This window comes from Bombina bombina, chromosome 4 (genome assembly GCF_027579735.1).
Source record: "Bombina bombina isolate aBomBom1 chromosome 4, aBomBom1.pri, whole genome shotgun sequence".
NCBI lineage: Eukaryota > Metazoa > Chordata > Amphibia > Anura > Bombinatoridae > Bombina > Bombina bombina.
In genome coordinates this window covers 861,247,419-861,267,933 of record NC_069502.1, presented here as the reverse complement: position 1 = coordinate 861,267,933, position 20,515 = coordinate 861,247,419, and the positions used below count along the sequence as shown (strand labels likewise).

The 20,515-nt window shown below is 42.2% G+C and overlaps 1 protein-coding gene across 1 annotated transcript in view; it reads right to left on the bottom strand.

Annotated features, from left to right (window-relative positions):
• LOC128657323 (zinc finger protein 484-like) overlaps positions 1 to 20,515 on the bottom strand; it is a 69,081-nt gene that overhangs the window by 32,668 nt on the left and 15,898 nt on the right. The window contains exons 3-7 of the mRNA XM_053711625.1: positions 18,288 to 18,386; positions 17,676 to 17,783; positions 17,289 to 17,363; positions 5,706 to 5,819; positions 5,337 to 5,426 (exon numbers count right to left, since the gene is read on the bottom strand). Of these exons, the coding sequence (XP_053567600.1) occupies positions 5,337 to 5,426; positions 5,706 to 5,819; positions 17,289 to 17,363; positions 17,676 to 17,783; positions 18,288 to 18,386 (486 nt within the window). The remainder of the gene's footprint in view (positions 1 to 5,336; positions 5,427 to 5,705; positions 5,820 to 17,288; positions 17,364 to 17,675; positions 17,784 to 18,287; positions 18,387 to 20,515) is intronic.

Here is a 20,515-nt window from a genome sequence, read left to right as displayed (position 1 = left end):
GCCATTACTTATATTAAAGGGCTCAGAAAGGGTACCATTCACTCGAATTTTAGCGTTCGGGGAGGAGTATAGGGCCATTGCCGAATTCAAAAAAGACTCTGGGATGCCCATCTCTGTCATAGCTCTGCGCAGAAAAGGCCATCGCACTCTGTCGAAGGCCTTCTCTGCGTCAGTTGCAAAGAGGACCATTGGGACTTGTGAGGCCTTGGCAAAATTAATCAACTGCAGGACCTTTATGGTGTTGTCCCGGGCTTCGCGTCCCGGAATGAACCCCACCTGATCCGTGGCTATCAATTTTGGTAAATACTTGTTTAGTCTATTAGCCAGGATCTTAGCCAATAGCTTCATGTCCGTATTTATTAGCGAGATAGGCCTAAAATTCTCTGGGCAATTGGCTGATTCTCCAGGCTTGGGGATAACTGTAATATGTGCCTCGAGAAGCGTGCTAGATAAAATAGGTTTGTCTCTTAGGGTATTAAAGAGTTTAAGTAAATGGGGAGTGAGTGTTTGTCCGAGCAGCTTATAGTATCTAGGGGTAAAACCATCTGGACCCGGGCTTTTGCCAGATGGCATGTCTTTGATTGCAAGATATAGTTCTTCTTCAGAGAAGGGGGACGCTAAATCTAGTTTCTCCTCATCCGTTAAGGTGGGGAGGCCGAGGTCCCCAAAATATTCATTTGTTAATTCTTCTATGTGGTCTAATGTTGGTTCCGTATTTGGTGTATTAGAGGAATCCTCAATGTTATATAGTGCTCTGTAATAGTCTCTGAAAGCTGAAGCTATAAGTTTACTGCTAGATACCGGAGAGCTGTGTTTGGGTTTCAGGGTATGAATATAGGAAGATAACTGTTTTCTACGCAGTGTTCTTGCAAGAATTTTCCCCGGTTTATTGCCCCCCTCATAGTAATATTGTTTGAGGTGTAGCGCATTGCGTTGATGCACTTTAGTGAGGAAATTTTTTAGATCTAATCTAACTGTCATCAGTTCTTTTGTTAGGGCATCATTGGAAGGGGTTTGCTTGTGTGATTTTTCAAGGGTGTTTAATCTGTTTAATAAAGTATTGTGGTAAACCCTAGATTGTTTAGCTATGTTAGCGCTTTGTTTGATGAAAAGGCCTCTAATCACTGATTTGTGTGCCTCCCATTCAACTATGGGTGAGGAAGCAGTATCTGCGTTGATAGAAAAATATTCTTTTAGGGATTTCTCAACCTCACCTAGAAACATAAGGTTGTCTAGTATTGCGTCATCTAGTCTCCAGGTCCCATTGGTAATCGGTAAGTCCGGCCAGAGAATGGAGCAGGTGATAGGGGCATGATCTGACCATGTGATGTTACCAATGACACACTGCTCAGCAATAGTGAGGCCATGAGAGTCCGTCATAATGTGATCTATGCGCGTGTAGCAGTTGTGTGGCGGGGAATAGAAAGTGTAATCTTTTTCGTTTGTGTGCAAAGTTCTCCATATGTCGTGCATGTCTAAACTATCGAGGGCATTTTTAACAACCTTTATAGTGGACCTTGGGGCGGTGGAGGTTCCCCTCGAGGAATCCAGACATGGATCGAAAATTAGATTGAAATCTCCAGCCAAAAAGACCACTCCCTTGGCATGATCCAATAAGAGACTGGAGACTTTTTTGAAAAATTTACCTTGAGCTTGGTTGGGGGCATACACATTTAAGATTGTGATATATTGGCCAAATAGAGTGCCGTTTAATAAAATGTAACGCCCTTCTGGGTCTTTGATAATTTGGATTGTTTGTATTGGTAGGGATTTATGAATTAGGATGCCAACTCCCCCTTTTTTTTCCGGGCCTGATGCAAAATATGATAATGGGAAATGCGCAGGTGTCCAACGTGGCTCCCTACCTTTCTGAAAATGGGTCTCTTGGAGTAAGATAATTTGGCTTTTTAATTTATTTAATTCTCTGATCGCTATAGATCGTTTACCTGGGTTGTTTAAACCTTTAGCATTAATAGATGTTATTCTTACTGAGTGGTCCGAGAATCTGCTATGGCGAGAGGACATGGTGGGGAGGGGGAGAGAAAAAAAAAAAAAAAAAAAAAAAAAAAAAAATTTATGGAGAAGGGTAAGGAAAGAGAGTAGATTAGTCGAGAAAGTAAAAGAAAGAAAGAAGATCAGTACACAGTGGTTGAACAGGTATAAAGGCCTGTGAATTTTTAACTACAGGGAATCAATTTAAAAGCAAAGCAACAGGCAGGGAGGTTCTATATTGCAGGTCGGCAAATGCAATTTGTTAACTAACCTGTACACAATATAAGTTACAATTTACCGGACTCACTACACGTGAAGTAAGGACTAGAATACATGAACATGTTACTAATATTAAGGTAGGGAGTTTGGCCAGACCTCTTATTCAACATTTTAAAAATAAACATCAAAAATCCCCTGATTTACTAAGATGGACCATAATTCAAAAGGTTAGACTGAGAGACAGGGGAGGAGATCTAGACCATATTCTCACAAAGAGAGTGTCTTTTGGATCTTCAAATTACAGATTAGGATACCACAGGGTCTTTATTCAGAATTTGATTTGTTAAAATGTTGGCAATAAAACAAGTAATTTATAGTTAGGTTAGGATATTACATACTTTATATTTACTTTGCTGTTTTGCTGTTTGCTATGCTCTGAAACTTAATCTTCTAAGTTATACATATAAAAGTGAGAATGGTACAATTTCTATGCATTGATTTATGCACAAGGACTAGACTTTATATTCAAATGTATCTGTTAACTAAACATTGTACAATGGCATGTGTATATGTATGTATGTATGTATGTATGTATGTATGTATGTATATATATATATATATGTGTGTGTGTAAATAAATGTACTAGTATCTCTTGATATTAATTTCTTTATTTTTCTACTTTTTAATTTAATTTAGTTTACTTCATTCAGTCTTCTACGTATTCTAAGTGAATGATTACTCTGCATTATATATACACTTAGTGTTCAGGGGTTTTAGAATGGGCCCCCACTTTTGTTACTGTATACATTCAAATATGCAGTTTACAAATTAGGCGTGATTATCAAGTATGTACATATATTACAGTCTATTTAGACATTGTTAAATATTTATGAGTTTGCAGCCTTAAAAACGTATTATCCGCAAGTAAATTGTATTCAGCCAGATGGTACTTGGTTGCAACAGGTGACACTATGTTAAGCGTAATGCTGAACTGTACAAATATCATTTTGTGCTTATTTGACTGTTATGTGTTTATCGTATATGTCTGTTTCTTACTTTCTTGTATAATGTTGCATTGTCTAAATGTGTAAGCGGCTGAGAAGCGGGTTTTTATACCCATGATCAATTACTAACCAGCTTTGAATATATACATAAATACATACATACATAACCAATCTTCAGACCGACCCACCGGCTGCTAACTGCCTGGGTGCAAAAATACAAAGCTATATCCCAATAAGAAATTGCACTCAGAGGACTTCCTCAAACAATCAAGTTACTTTATTGGAGTGTTTTCGGGGATACAATACCCTTCATCAGCATGATGATGAAGAGGATTGTATCCCCGATAACGTTCCAATAAAGTAACTATGATGTGTATGATTGAAGTAGCTGTGTTAGTCCATAGATTTAGATATCAAAAGTACAAAAGTATTGCATTGAGCAATGATACTTTTTTTTTTTTTTAAGTTTTGAAAAAGCTTTATTGAAATAACTTCAAACATTTACAAGCAGAGAATAAAACACTCGCAACATAAGTCTGTTGGCAATCATCGAAATCCCCGTGTTTCAGTTCTTACATTTGTTGTGGGTTAAACAAAATAATACAATAAGAAATGGACTAGAAAGGCCATCAAACAACAATTATCAATATTGGTTACATAGAGAATTGTCAATATGAATTTTGCAAGTGTTTAGCAGGACATAAAGAAAAAGAAGCATAGACAAAAGAAGGAAAGGAAGAGGAAAGAAAAAGAAGAGAAGAGGTCAAATACACGTGTTCCTGTGTGAAGTGAAATAACGTTTGCTGAGGGATATTCAAATTACAGTATGGGCTTACCCCTATCAAGGGTGTTAGGTTATCTTGCGTCCTCCTGGTAATTAGCTGGGGGGTCTGGATTCCCATAGGAAGAGAATCTCGCAATATAAATCCAATTGGTTAATGGAGAAGTAATGAAACCTCTCTAGTCGTATATTTTGTGAAAGCTGAGCAAGCCACTCGTCAGTCGTAGGAGTAATCTCCTGTTTCCATCTCCGAGGAACGACTTGCTTAGCACTATTCAATGCAATGTGTAGAAGCCTAGTGTGGGCCTTAGATTGCATTTTGGGTATATCATGGAAGAGTAAAACTGAGCAATGATACTTTTTTATTGAACTAACTATACATTTATAAGATGACAAGCTTTCGGAAGAATGTCTTCCTTTTTCAAGTCTGAAGCAATACATATATAATCTGTAAATGTCAAATTCGTCAGTATTGCGTTAGACTTGAAAAAGGAAGACATTCTTCAGAAAGCTTGTCATCTTATAAATGTATAGTTAGTCCAATAAAAAAAAAATACCCAGATTGTAATAAGATTTAACTGGTGGCTGGTTTGGTAGTGTCATTAAGCTTTTAACCTATCACAGTGGCTTTTAGCTTTTATGAAGGAAGTAGCCAGGTCATAAAGCTATGACTACGGCCCATTGGCCAAAACGCGTCAGCTGACCAGTGACGCTACTGGCACCTCTCCGGCATTGAAGATTGTGGAGATTTTATGGTTTGCCACGCTATTTTAGCGACTTTTAATGCATACTAATTAAGACTGATGTTAAGCTCTTTCAACTCCTGGGATTGCATGTTTGTACTATCTTCACATTACACACATACACTCACCTGTACCCTGCATCCCTCAGACACATTACACACATACACTCACCTGTGACCTGCATCTCTCAGACACCCCACACATGTACATATACTCAATTGGTCCATGCAACCCTCAGAACAATCTCACACGTACACTCATCTTTACCTTGCATCCCTCAGACATGTGACACACGTACACTCACCTGTGCCCTGCATCCCCCAGACACATTACACACAAAAACTAACTTGTGACCTGCGTCCCTCAGACACGTCACACACATACACTCACTTGGTCCACACACTCCTCAGACACATTATACAAGTAAACTAATTTGGATACTGCATCTGAGGCACATCACATACACTCACCTGTGCCATGCACCCCTCAGACACATTACATACACGTACATAAACTCACTTGGTCCATGCAACACTTAGACACATCACACACATCTTTACCCTGCATCCCCCAGACATGTGACACACGTACACTCACCTGTACAGATATTGTAACCGATTTCCTGCTTCACAGCTTGCAGATCATTAGTCTGTTCAGCATTAAGTGTGACTTCAGTCTTAACATCACCTGCATAGATTATATAAATATGGTCACATTTTAGCACTGAACAAGGAAATTATAATAATATTAGAAACATATACTAACCTGTGCCCTGCATCCATCACACATTACACAAGTACACTCACCTGTGCTCTGTATTCCTCTTACACATAATACACGTACAATCACCTGCATCCCTCAGACACGTCACACGCATACACTAACCTACACCCTGCATGCCGGAGGCAAGACCTGCGCTATATCCGGGAGATGTTTGAGTGTAATGTGTTAATTAGAACTAATCACCTGTAGCCGTATTTATAGGAATTTCATCCTCCTCAGTCTTCATATAATCACACACATACGGTTCTCCTCTGTGCTCAGCTGCTGAGTCATCTGAAGAAGACACATCCATACGGCCTGTACAATAAGAATATACATATATATGTATAAGTTGTTTGTAGTGCTTGTGGGAAGTATCAATTTCTCTTTCATTATATATAAATACAAATCATGCGATGGCACAAAAATTATTATGTGCACACAAGATTATTATTTAGTAGATTATGCACACTCACCTGTAACTCACATGCCTTACCCACAATATATGTACACACTCACCTGTAACCCACGTACCTCATACACAATATACGTGCACATTCACCTGTAACCCACTTACCTCACACAACATATGTGTACACTTACCTGTAACCCATGTACCTCACACACAATATATATGCACACTCACCTGTAACCCATATGCCTCACACACACACACACTATATATGCACACTCACCTGTAACCCATATGCCTCACACACAACGCCCATGCTACCTTCATCCCTATGACTCGTGCACACTCACCTGTAAACCTGTGTCCTTGAAACACAACACACATGCTCACACACCTGTAACTTGTTTCCCTCAGACACGTGCACTTACCTGTGACCTGCATCCCCCTCAGACACACCATACATGCACACACACCTGTAACCTGTGTCCCTCAGACACACCATACATGCACACTCACCTGTAACCTGTGTCCCTCAGACACACCATACATGCACACACACCTGTAACCTGTGTCCCTCAGACACACCATACATGCACACACACCTGTAACCTGTGTCCCTCAGACACACCATACATGCACACACACCTGTAACCTGTGTCCCTCAGACACACCATACATGCACACACACCTGTAACCTGTGTCCCTCAGACACACCATACATGCACACTCACCTGTAACCTGTGTCCCTCAGACACACCATACATGCACACTCACCTGTAACCTGTGTCCCTCAGACACACCATACATGCACTCACCTGTAACCTGTGTCCCTCAGACACACCATACATGCACACTTACTTGGGCTAATACTGTCACTTGCTTCCTTACCTGGTATTTCTCTTGTTAAGTGTGTTCAGTCCACGGGTCATCCATTACTTATGGGATATATTCTCCTTCCCAACAAGAAGTTGCAAGAGGATCACCCAAGCAGAGCTGCTATATAGCTCCTCCCCTCACTTTACATGATATGGCTAATGTTATGATGAAAGAAGTATTATACAATATGCCCGAGTTAAGAGGCAAGCGCGACAGCTCTGGGTTAAGGACAGAGCGCGCTGATGACACGAGAGCCATGTCTGATACTGCGTCACAATTTGCAGAACATGAGGACGGAGAGCTTCATTCTGTGGGTGACTGTTCTGATTCGGGGAGACCGGATTCAGAAATTTCAAATTTTAAATTTAAGCTTGAGAACCTCCGCATGTTGCTAGGGGAGGTGTTAGCGGCTCTGAATGATTGTGACACGGTGGCAATCCCAGAGAAATTATGTAGGCTGGATAAATACTATGCGGTACCGGTGTGTACTGACGTTTTTCCTATACCAAAGAGGCTTACAGAGATTATTAGCAAGGAGTGGGATAGACCCGGTGTGCCTTTTTCCCCTCCTCCGATATTTAGAAAAATGTTCCCTATAGACGCCACCACACGAGACTTATGGCAGACGGTCCCTAAGGTGGAGGGAGCAGTTTCTACTTTAGCCAAGCGTACCACTATCCCGGTGGAGGATAGCTGTGCTTTCTTAGATCCAATGGATAAAAAATTAGAGGGTTATCTTAAGAAAATGTTTGTTCAACAAGGTTTTATATTACAGCCTCTTGCATGCATTGCGCCCGTCACTGCTGCAGCGGCATTCTGGTTTGAGTCTCTGGAAGAGGCGATTCGCACAGCACCATTGGATGAATCTTTGAGCAAGATTAGAACCCTTAAGCTGGCTAATGCGTTTGTTTCGGATGCCGTAGTGCATTTAACCAAACTTACGGCTAAGAATTCCGGATTCCCCATACAGGCGCGCAGAGCGCTATGGCTTAAATCCTGGTCAGCAGATGTAACTTCTAAGTCTAAACTACTAAACATTCCTTTCAAAGGGCAGACCTTATTCGGGCCCGGCTTGAAGGAAATTATTGCTGACATTACTGGAGGTAAGGGCCACACCCTTCCTCAGGACAGGGCCAAATCAAAGGCCAAACAGTCTAATTTTCGTGCCTTTCGTAATTTCAAGGCAGGAGCAGCATCAACTTCCTCCGCTCCAAAACAGGAAGGAACTACTGCTCGTTACAGACAGGGTTGGAAAGGCAACCAGTCATGGAACAAGGGCAAGCAGGCCAGAAAGCCGACTTCCGCCCCTAAGACAGCATGAAGACAGGGCCCCCTTTCCGGAGACGGATCTAGTGGGGGGCAGACTTTCTCTCTTCGCCCAGGCTTGGGCAAGAGATGTACAGGATCCCTGGACGTTGGAGATTATATCTCAGGGATACCTTCTGGATTTCAAAACTTCTCCTCCACAAGGGAGGTTTCATCTGTCAAGGTTATCAACAAACCTAGTAAAGAAAGAGGCATTTCTACAATGTGTACAAGACCTCTTAGTGATGGGAGTGATCCACCCAGTTCCGCGAACGGAACAGGGGCAAGGGTTTTATTCAAATCTGTTTGTGGTTCCCAAGAAAGAGGGAACTTTCAGACCAATCTTAGACTTAAAGATCTTAAACAAATTCCTAAGGGTTCCGTCGTTCAAGATGGAAACCATTCGGACCATCCTACCCATGATCCAAGAGGGTCAATATATGACCACAGTGGACTTAAAGGATGCCTACCTTCACATACCGATTCACAAAGATCATTATCGGTACCTAAGGTTGGCCTTTCTAGACAGACATTACCAGTTTGTAGCTCTTCCCTTCGGGTTAGCTACGGCCCCGAGAATTTTTACAAAGGTTCTGGGCTCACTTCTGGCGGTACTAAGACCACGAGGCATAGCGGTGGCTCCGTACCTAGACGACATTCTGATACAAGCGTCAAGTTTTCAAAATGCAAAGTCTCATACAGAGATAGTTCTAGCATTTCTGAGGTCGCATGGGTGGAAAGTGAACGTGGAGAAGAGTTCTGTTACCACTCACAAGGGTTCCTTTTCTAGGGACTCTTATAGATTCTGTAGAGATGAAGATTTACCTGACGGAGTCCAGGTTATCAAAGATTCTCAATGCTTGCCGTGTCCTTCACTCCATTCAAAGCCCATCAGTAGCTCAGTGCATGGAAGTAATCGGCTTAATGGTCGCGGCAATGGACATAGTGCCATTTGCGCGCCTACATCTCAGACCGCTGCAACTATGCATGCTAAGTCAATGGAACGGGGATTACTCAGATCTGTCCCCTTTGCTAAATCTGGACCAGGAGACCAGAGATTCTCTTCTCTGGTGGTTGTCACGGGTTCATCTGTCCAAAGGAATGACTTTTCGCAGACCAGATTGGACGATTGTAACAACAGATGCCAGCCTACTAGGCTGGGGAGCAGTCTGGAACTCCCTGAAGGCTCAGGGATCGTGGACTCAGGAGGAGGGACTCCTCCCGATAAACATTCTAGAATTAAGAGCAATATTCAATGCTCTTCTAACTTGGCCTCAGTTAGCAACACTGAGGTTCATCAGATTTCAGTCGGACAACATCACGACTGTGGCTTACATCAATCATCAAGGGGGAACCAGGAGTTCCCTGGCGATGTTGGAAGTCTCGAAGATAATTCGCTGGGCAGAGTCTCACTCTTGCCACCTGTCAGCGATCTACATCCCAGGCGTGGAGAACTGGGAGGCGGATTTTCTAAGTCGACAGACCTTTCATCCGGGGGAGTGGGAACTTCACCCGGAGGTATTTGCTCAACTGATTCGTCGTTGGGGCAAACCGGATCTGGATCTCATGGCATCTCGCCAGAACGCCAAGCTTCCTTGTTACGGATCCAGGTCCAGGGACCCGGGTGCGGTGCTGATAGATGCACTAGCAGCCCCTTGGGTTTTCAACATAGCTTATGTGTTTACACCTTTTCCGTTGCTACCTCGACTGATTGCCAGGATCAAACAGGAGAGAGCATCGGTGATTCTGATAGCGCCTGCGTGGCCACGCAGGACCTGGTATGCAGACCTAGTGGACATGTCGTCCTATCCACCATGGTCTCTACCCCTGAGGCAGGACCTTCTAATCCAGGGTCCTTTCAACCATCCAAACCTAATTTCTCTGAGGCTGACTGCTTGGAAATTGAACGCTTGATTCTATCAAAGCGTGGGTTTTCGGATTCGGTTATTGATACATTAATACAGGCTCGGAAACCTGTTACCAGAAAAATTTACCACAAGATATGGCGTAAATATTTATATTGGTGTGAATCCAAGAGTTACTCATGGAGTAAGGTTAGGATTCCTAGGATATTGTCTTTTCTACAAGAGGGTTTAGAAAAGGGCTTATCCGCTAGTTCGCTAAAGGGACAGATTTCTGCTCTGTCTATTCTTTTACACAAGCGTCTGGCAGAGAATCCAGACGTCCAGGCTTTTTGTCAGGCTTTGGCTAGGATTAAGCCTGTGTTTAAAACTGTTGCTCCTCCGTAGAGCTTAAACTTGGTTCTTAAAGTTCTTCAGGGTGTTCCGTTTGAACCCCTTCATTCCATTGATATCTTGGAAAGTTCTGTTTTTGATGGCTATTTCCTCGGCTCGAAGAGTCTCTGAGTTATCTGCCTTACATTGTGATTCTCCTTATCTGATCTTTCATTCAGACAAGGTAGTCCTGCGTACTAAACCTGGGTTTTTACCTAAGGTTGTTTCTAACAGGAATATCAATCAAGAGATTGTTGTTCCATCGTTATGTCCTAATCCTTCTTCAAAGAAGGAACGTCTTTTGCATAATCTAGACGTGGTCCGTGCCCTGAAGTTCTACTTACAGGCAACTAAAGATTTTCGACAAACTTCTTCTCTGTTTGTCGTTTACTCTGGACAGAGGAGAGGTCAAAAGGCTTCGGCTACCTCTCTCTCTTTTTGGCTTTGTAGCATAATACGCTTAGCCTATGAGACTGCTGGACAGCAGCCTCCTGAAAGAATTACAGCTCATTCCACTAGAGCTGTGGCTTCCACCTGGGCCTTTAAGAATGAGGCCTCTGTTGAACAGATTTGCAAGGCTGCAACTTGGTCTTCACTTCATACTTTTTCCAAATTTTACAAATTTGACACTTTTGCTTCTTCGGAGGCTGTTTTTGGGAGAAAGGTTCTACAGGCAGTGGTTCCTTCTGTTTAATGTTCCTGCCTTGTCCCTCCCATCATCCGTTTACTTTAGCTCTGGTATTGGTATCCCATAAGTAATGGATGACCCGTGGACTGAACACACTTAACAAGAGAAAAACATAATTTATGCTTACCTGATAAATTCCTTTCTTCTGTAGTGTGATCAGTCCACGGGTCATCATTACTTCTGGGATATTAACTGCTCCCCTACAGGAAGTGCAAGAGGATTCACCCAGCAGAGCTGCATATAGCTCCTCCCCTCTACGTCACTCCCAGTCATTCGACCAAGGACCAACGAGAAAGGAAAAGCCAAGGGTGAAGTGGTGACTGGAGTATAAATTAAAAAATATTTACCTGCCTTAAAAACAGGGCGGGCCGTGGACTGATCACACTACAGAAGAAAGGAATTTATCAGGTAAGCATAAATTATGTTTTCTTCTGTTAAGTGTGATCAGTCCACGGGTCATCATTACTTCTGGGATACCAATACCAAAGCAAAAGTACACGGATGACGGGAGGGATAGGCAGACTCTTTATACAGAAGGAACCACTGCCTGAAGAACCTTTCTCCCAAAAATAGCCTCCGATGAAGCAAAGGTGTCAAATTTGTAAAATTTGGAAAAAGTATGAAGCGAAGACCAAGTTGCAGCCTTGCAAATCTGTTCAACAGAGGCCTCATTCTTGAAGGCCCAAGTGGAAGCCACAGCTCTAGTAGAATGAGCTGTAATTCTTTCAGGGGGCTGCTGTCCAGCAGTCTCATAAGCTAAACGAATTATGCTACGAAGCCAAAAAGAAAGAGAGGTAGCGGAAGCTTTTTGACCTCTCCTCTGCCCAGAGTAAATGACAAACAGAGAAGACGTTTGTCGGAATTCCTTAGTTGCCTGCAAGTAAAATTTTAGAGCCCGGACTACATCCAGGTTGTGCAGTAGACGTTCCATCTTTGAAGAAGGATTTGGGCATAAAGAAGGAACAACAATCTCTTGATTGATATTCCTGTTAGTAACTACCTTAGGTAAGAACCCAGGTTTAGTACGCAGGACTACCTTATCCGAATGAAAAATCAAATAAGGAGAATCACAATGTAAGGCTGATAATTCAGAGACTCTTCGAGCCGAGGAAATATCCATTAAAAATAGAACTTTCCAAGATAACAACTTTATATCAATGGAATGAAGGGGTTCAAACGGAACGCCCTGTAAAACATTAAGAACAAGGTTTAAACTCCATGGTGGAGCAACAGTTTTAAACACAGGCTTAATCCTGGCCAAAGCCTGACAAAAAGCCTGGACGTCAGGAACTTCTGACAGACGTTTGTGTAACAGAATGGACAGAGCTGAGATCTGTCCCTTTAATGAACTAGCAGATAAACCCTTTTCTAAACCTTCTTGTAGAAAAGACAATATCCTAGGAATCCTAACCTTACTCCAAGAGTAACCTTTGGATTCACACCAATGTAGGTATTTACGCCATATCTTATGGTAAATCTTTCTGGTAACAGGTTTCCTAGTCTGTATTAAGGTACTAATAACTGACTCAGAAAACCCACGTCTTGATAAAATTAAGCGTTCAATTTCCAAGCAGTCAACTTCAGAGAAGTTAGATTTTGATGTTTGAAGGGACCCTGTATCAGAAGGTCCTGTTTCAGAGGTAGAGACCAAGGCGGACAGGATGACATGTCCACCAGGTCTGCATACCAAGTCCTGCGTGGCCACGCAGGTGCTATTAGAATCACTGATGCTCTCTCTTGTTTGATTCTGGCTATCAATCGAGGAAGCAACGGGAAGGGTGGAAACACGTAAGCCATCCTGAAGTCCCAAGGTGCTGTCAGAGCATCTATCAGGACTGCTCCTGGATCCCTGGATCTGGACCCGTAACGAGGAAGCTTGGCGTTCTGTCGAGACGCCATGAGATCTATCTCTGGTTTGCCCCAACGTCGAAGTATTTGGGCAAAGACCTCCGGATGAAGTTCCCACTCCCCCGGATGAAAAGCCTGACGACTTAAGAAATCCGCCTCCCAGTTCTCCACTCCCGGGATGTGGATTGCTGACAGGTGGCAAGAGTGAGACTCTGCCCAGCGAATTATCTTTGATACTTCCATCATAGCTAGGGAGATTCTTGTCCCTCCCTGATGGTTGATGTAAGCTACAGTCGTGATGTTGTCCGACTGAAACCTGATGAACCCCCGAGTTGTCAACTGGGGCCAAGCCAGGAGGGCATTGAGAACTGCTCTCAATTCCAGAATGTTTATTGGCAGGAGACTCTCCTCCTGACTCCATAGTCCCTGAGCCTTCAGGGAATTCCAGACGGCACCCCAACCTAGAAGGCTGGCGTCTGTTGTTACAATTGTCCAGTCTGGTCTGCTGAATGGCATCCCCCTGGACAGGTGTGGCCGAGAAAGCCACCATAGAAGAGAATTTCTGGTCTCTTGATCCAGATTCAGAGAAGGGGATAAGTCTGAGTAATCCCCATTCCACTGACCTAGCATGCACAGTTGCAGTGGTCTGAGGTGTAAGCGTGCAAAGGGTACCATGTCCATTGCCGCTACCATTAAGCCGATTACCTCCATACATTGAGCCACTGACGGGTGTTGAATGGAATGAAGAGTGCGGCAAGCACTTTGAAGTCTTGATAGCCTGTCCTCTGTCAGGTAAATCTTCATTTCTACAGAATCTATAAGAGTCCCCAGGAAGGGAACTCTTGTGAGTGGAACGAGTGAACTTTTCTTTTCGTTCACCTTCCATCCATGTGACCTTAGAAATGCCAGCACTAACTCTGTATGAGATTTGGCAGTTTGAAAGCTTGAAGCTTGTATCAGAATGTCGTCTAGGTATGGAGCTACCGAGATTCCCCGCGGTCTTAGTACCGCCAGAAGAGCACCCAGAACCTTTGTGAAGATTCTTGGCGCTGTAGCCAATCCGAATGGAAGAGCCACAAACTGGTAATGCCTGTCTAGGAAGGCAAACCTTAGGTACCGGTAATGATCTTTGTGAATCGGTATGTGCAGGTAAGCATCTTTTAAATCTACAGTGGTCATGTACTGACCCTCTTGGATCATAGGTAAAATTGTCCGAATAGTCTCCATCTTGAACGATGGAACTCTTAGGAATTTGTTTAGGATCTTTAAGTCCAGGATTGGTCTGAAAGTTCCCTCTTTTTTGGGAACCACAAACAGATTTGAGTAAAACCCCTGTCCCTGTTCCGATCGTGGAACTGGATGGATTACTCCCATTAACAAGAGCTCTTGTACGCAGCGTAGAAAAGCCTCTTTCTTTGTCTGGATTGTTGACAATCTTGACAGATGAAATCTCTCTCTTGGAGGAGAGTATTTGAAGTCCAGAAGGTATCCCTGAGATATTATCTCTAGCGCCCAGGGATCCTGAACATCTCTTGCCCAAGCCTGGGCGAAGAGAGAAAGTCTGCCCCCCACTAGATCCGATCCCGGATCGGGGGCCCTCAATTCATGCTGTTTTGGGGGCAGCAGCAGGTTTCCTAGTCTGCTTGCCCTTGTTCCAGGACTGGTTAGGTTTCCAGCCTTGTCTGTAGCGAGCAACAGCTCCTTCCTGTTTTGGTGCAGAGGAAGTTGATGCTGCTCCTGCTTTGAAATTACGAAAGGAACGAAAACTAGACTGTCTAGTCTTGGCTTTGGCTTTGTCCTGAGGCAGGGCATGGCCTTTACCTCCTGTAATGTCAGCGATAATCTCTTTCAACCCGGGCCCGAATAAGGTCTGCCCTTTGAAAGGTATATTAAGCAATTTAGACTTAGAAGTAACATCAGCTGACCAGGAAGTTTAGTAAGATGTACTACGGCCTCCAAAATGAATGAATTAGCTAGTTTAAGGACTCTAAGCCTGTCCGTAATGTCGTCCAGAGTAGCTGAACCAATGTTCTCTTCCAGAGACTCAATCCAGAATGCCGCTGCAGCCGTGATCGGCGCAATGCATGCAAGGGGTTGCAATATAAAACCTTGTTGAACAAACATTTTCTTAAGGTAACCCTCTAACTTTTTATCCATTGGATCTGAAAAAGCACAGCTATCCTCCACCGGGATAGTGGTACGCTTAGCTAAAGTAGAAACTGCTCCCTCCACCTTAGGGACCGTTTGCCATAAGTCCCTTGTGGTGGCGTCTATTGGAAACATTTTTCTAAATATCGGAGGGGGTGAGAACGGCACACCGGGTCTATCCCACTCCTTAGTAACAATTTCAGTAAGTCTCTTAGGTATAGGAAAAACCTCAGTACTCGTCGGTACCGCAAAATATTTATCCAACCTACACATTTTCTCTGGTATTGCAACTGTGTTACAATCATTCAGAGCCGCTAACACCTCCCCTAGTAATACACGGAGGTTTTCCAGTTTAAATTTAAAATTTGAAATATCTGAATCCAGTCTGTTTGGATCAGAACCGTCACCCACAGAATGAAGTTCTCCGTCCTCATGTTCTGCCACCTGTGACGCAGTGTCTGACATGGCCCTAATATTATCAGCGCACTCTGTTCTCACCCCAGAGTGATCACGCTTACCTTTTAGTTCTGGTAATTTAGCCAAAACTTCAGTCATAACAGTAGCCATATCCTGTAATGTGATTTGTAATGGCCGCCCAGCTGTACTCGGCGCTACAATATCACGCACCTCCCTCTGAGCGGGAGATGTAGGTACTGACACGTGAGGCGAGTTAGTCGGCATAACTCTCCCCTCGTTGTTTGGTGAAATTTGTTCAATTTGTACAGATTGATTTTTATTTAAAGTAGCATCAATACAGTTAGTACATAAATTTCTATTGGGCTCCACTTTGGCATTGCAACAAATGACACAGGTATCATCTTCTGAATCAGACATGTTTAACACACTAGCAAATAAACTTGCAACTTGGAAATACAATTCAAATAGAATAATATTAAAACGTACTGTGCCTTTAAGAAGCACAGAAGATCTATGACAGTTAAAAATTAATAAATTGAAACAGTTATAGCCTCAATCCTTGTAAACAACACAACTTTAGCAAAGGTTTAATCCCATTAGCAAAGATAACAATTTCTGAAAGCAGGAAACAAATTACAGAATAAAAGTTTTTATTTCAGTCAAACTATAATTCTCACAGCTCTGCTGAGAGAAATTACCTCCCTCAAAATAAGTTTTGAAGACCCCTGAGCTCTGTAGAGATGAACCAGATCATGCAGGGAATACAATGAGTTGCTGACTGAAATATTTGAAGCATAGTAAAAGCGCCCCTCCCCCACACACACAGCAGTGAGGGAGAACAGAAACTGACAGAAAAAACAGATTTAAGCAACTGCCAAGTGGAAAAATGGTGCCCAAACATTTATTCACTCAGTACCTCAGCAAATGAAAACGATTTTACATTCCAGCAAAAACGTTAAACATAATCTCTAGTTATTAAACAGCTTTATGTCTTTCTTACAGTGTAATTCTAGTGAAGTACCATTCTCCCAGAATACTGAAGTGTAAAGTATACATACATGACATTATATCGGTATGGCAGGATTTTCTCATCAATTCCATTGTCAGAAAATAAAAACTGCTACATACCTCTATGCAGATTCATCTGCCCGCTGTCCCCTGATCTGAAGTTTACCTCACTCCTCAGATGGCCGAGAACAGCAATATGATCTTAACTACTCCGGCTAAAATCATAGCAAAACTCTGGTAGATTCTTCCTCAAACTCTGCCAGAGAGGTAATAACACACTCCGGTGCTATTTTAAAATAACAAACTTTTGATTGAAGATATAAAACTAAGTATAATCACCATAGTCCTCTCACACGACCTATCTAGTTGCTGGGTGCAAGAGAATGACTGGGAGTGACGTAGAGGGGAGGAGCTATATGCAGCTCTGCTGGGTGAATCCTCTTGCACTTCCTGTAGGGGAGCAGTTAATATCCCAGAAGTAATGATGACCCGTGGACTGAACACACTTAACAAGAGAAAACATAATTTATGCTTACCTGATAAATTTATTTCTCTTGTAGTGTGTTCAGTCCACGGCCCGCCCTGTCTTTTTGAGGCAGGTTCTAAATTTTAAATTTTAACTCCAGTCACCACTGCACCCTATAGTTTCTCCTTTCTCGTCTTGTTTCGGTCGAATGACTGGATATGTCATGTGAGGGGAGGAGCTATATAGCAGCTCTGCTTGGGTGATCCTCTTGCAACTTCCTGTTGGGAAGGAGAATATATCCCATAAGTAATGGATGACCCGTGGACTGAACACACTACAAGAGAAATAAATTTATCAGGTAAGCATAAATTATGTTTTTCCTCACCTGGTGCTTCCAGCTGATGCCTCACACACAGATATTCTGTTATCTCAACTTTCACTATATCAGCTTTATCTTCATCTGTACAAATAAAGCAGATTCAGTTTTTATATCACATGATCAAGTTTTTTTTTATAACTTTACCATAAAACAGTTTGTTTATTTCCCCGACAGACAATAGCACCAAATTCACACATTCTCCTTCTCTCCCCTCTCAGCCTTTTTTTTTTTTACCGTGATCCTCTATATTCCAGTATAAAACTACAACATGAACTAAACAAGGGTTAAACTCATTGTGTTATCTGCGCTTATAAACCAGACAGTAAACTACAAGGGAGAGCAGTAAGTAACTGTGTGCACAGCCCCGGCAGACTCTCACGTATTACTACTCACCGGCAGGGAGGGAGCAATGTATTGCAGTCTGATGACTGTTCATGTCATCTGTCTCATCCTCTTCCTTCACATTTAATAGCCCAGTGCCCGGGTTTTCTTCTAGACGCCCTGTAATTACAGCAGGAAGTTACCTGATGGTAACACATAACACACGTGCACACTCACCTGTAACCTATGTACCCCAGACATAACCTATATACATACTCATCTGTAAATCCCATCACTCAGATGCAACACAGATGCAAACTCACTTTCAACCTGCGTCCCTCAGACACAACACAGAAGCACACTCACCTGCAATCCAGTCCCTCAGACACAACACATGTGCACACTCACCTGGGTCCAAAGAATTGACCAATGTTTTGGGCTCAACAAATGCTTTTAATCAACCACGATTAAGTGAATTTGTTGTTCCCAAAATGTTGTTAACGTTTGTGTTGCTCATCTGTAACCCACGTACCTCACAATATATGTGCATACTTACCTATATCCCACGTCCCCCAGACACAATGTATGTTGTAACTTACATGTACAGTAAACCACATCTTTTAGACACAACACACATGCACCCATAACCTGTGTACCTCAGACACAAGATACATGCACACTCACATGAGCTAAAACTGTAACTGGTTTCCTCATCTGGGGTTCCCAGCGTCACACAAAGATCTTCTGTTATCTCGACTTTCACTTTATCAGCGTTGTCTTCATCTGTACAAATAAAGCAGATTCAGTTTTTATATCACACAATCTAGTTTCTTTCTAATGACACGGTGAGTCCACGAATTATCATCAATTACTGTTGGGAATATCACTCCTGGCCAGCAGGAGGCGGCAAAGAGCACCACAGCAAAGCTGTTAAATATCACTCCCCTACCCACAATCCCCCAGTCATTCTCTTTGCCTGTAGTGCAAGGAGGTGGTGAAGTTTAGGTGTCTGATGAGAAGTTCTCTTTAATCAAGATTTTATTATTTTTTTTTTAGCAGAGTAAGCTTACTCTGTTCTTTTCTGGGGTCTAGCCTAGTCCACATCAGTCTCTTCAGTAGGGCAGTGGTGGCTTTTGAGCACTTGTGAGGTACAATCCTCACTGCGTTTTCTCAAGAATCTGCTGCCCTAACTAGAAAACCTGAGTAATTTTACTCAGTTTTTCTCTCTTCACAGGTCCTTGTGAGGTGCTGCACCCTCTCAAACCAGGTGAGCTGTCCTGCTGCCGGACAGCACATTCAGGTAAGTGCCATTTTTTTTTATTTTTTTTTAAAAACCTGAATTAAGCTTTTATTATGTAAAGAAAAAAAATGTTTAATAAATACAGCAGAAACATTTACAAAAACAAACATACAAAGTGACTGACATTCAAACAAGAAAGGAGTTCAGCTTTAAGACAGTTATAACGTATTTTGTTGGTACAATATTTAAATATAGGAAAGCACTTGCCAGCTAGGTCTGTAATACTGTCCAAAGCATAAAGTTGCATTACTCAAAGCACATTGCAGTGGTAACTATCTGTATTGGTGTAAAGTGGTTTGGAATGGAAATTCTTGCCTTAGAGATGACAAAGTGCTGGGCATAGAGAACAGACTGTCAGAATTACCTAACACCACAGTTTAATAGGAAAAATATAAAGCTTCAAAAAAGAAGCAGTCAATGGAAAGAATGCTCACTTTAACAAGCAAGTTAGCAAGATATGCATTGGCTGGAGGAGTGCGATTTAAGCCAAATTAGTTGGATCTTCGAGCAGTATTTGAAACGCAATTTTTAGAACTCTTGCACTACTAAATGGATTTAAAAAAAAAAAAAAACAAACATATTAGTAGATATATAACAGGCCACAGCAACTTTCATTTTAAAGGGACAGTCAAGTACAAAAAAAAACCCCTCATGATTTAAATAGGGAATGCAATTCCAAACAACTTTCCAATCCACTTCCATCACCAATCCTGCCTTGCTCTATCCGTATTCCCAGTTGAAAGCTAATTCTAGGAGGTGCACATGCCAATTTCCTAGACATTGAAGTCCGCCTCGAATCTGAATGACTTTGGCCTCTAGAGGGCATTAGTTCACGCGCTTCACATAGACAACACTGAGCTCATGCACGCGAAATTACCATGTAGCCAGCACCGATTGGCCAAGATGCAAGTCCGTCAAAAGAACTGAAACAAGGGGGCAGCCTGCGGAGGCCTAGACACAAGGCAACCACAGAGGCAAAAAGTGTATTTCCAGAAAAGTGTTGGCCATGCAAAACCGGGGAATGGGTAACAAATGTACTATCTTTCCCTTCAAAGAACAAAAATTCTGGTGTTGACCGTCCCCTTAAACTAGTTAAAGCAAAATCTCAAGGACTTTTGTTTGAGTTTCAAGTGCTAAACTTAGAAAATGGTCATTGCAAATCTTGGTTAATTGAGCTTAGCAAGCACTGATGTACGCTACACATCAGATCTCAAAGAAAACAAAACAGATTTTCCCAGCTAATCCTCTTTGGGATTGTAATACTCTTAAATCAACTGACACTCCATGGAAAATATAGCTAGCACCTTTAGAACTTAATTGAAAATGGAAAGAAGTTTGCATTTCAAGGTATTTGCCTGTTTTAACTTCTCTTTAAATAATAAAACATTTTAAAGAAAAAAAAATATATACATATACACAAAAAAAATAAAAATAATAATCACATAACCTAGGTAACCAAAAAAGTACTGTAACTATCTGTTCTATTTTGCTGTGCAAGGACTGTGTACAAATATAAAAGCCACCAATATCTCTTAAGAATGTAGTTTTTGACATCCATTGTGAAAGAACTTGTAGAACGTCCAAGAAATTATTTAACAGCGCATTTCGTCCG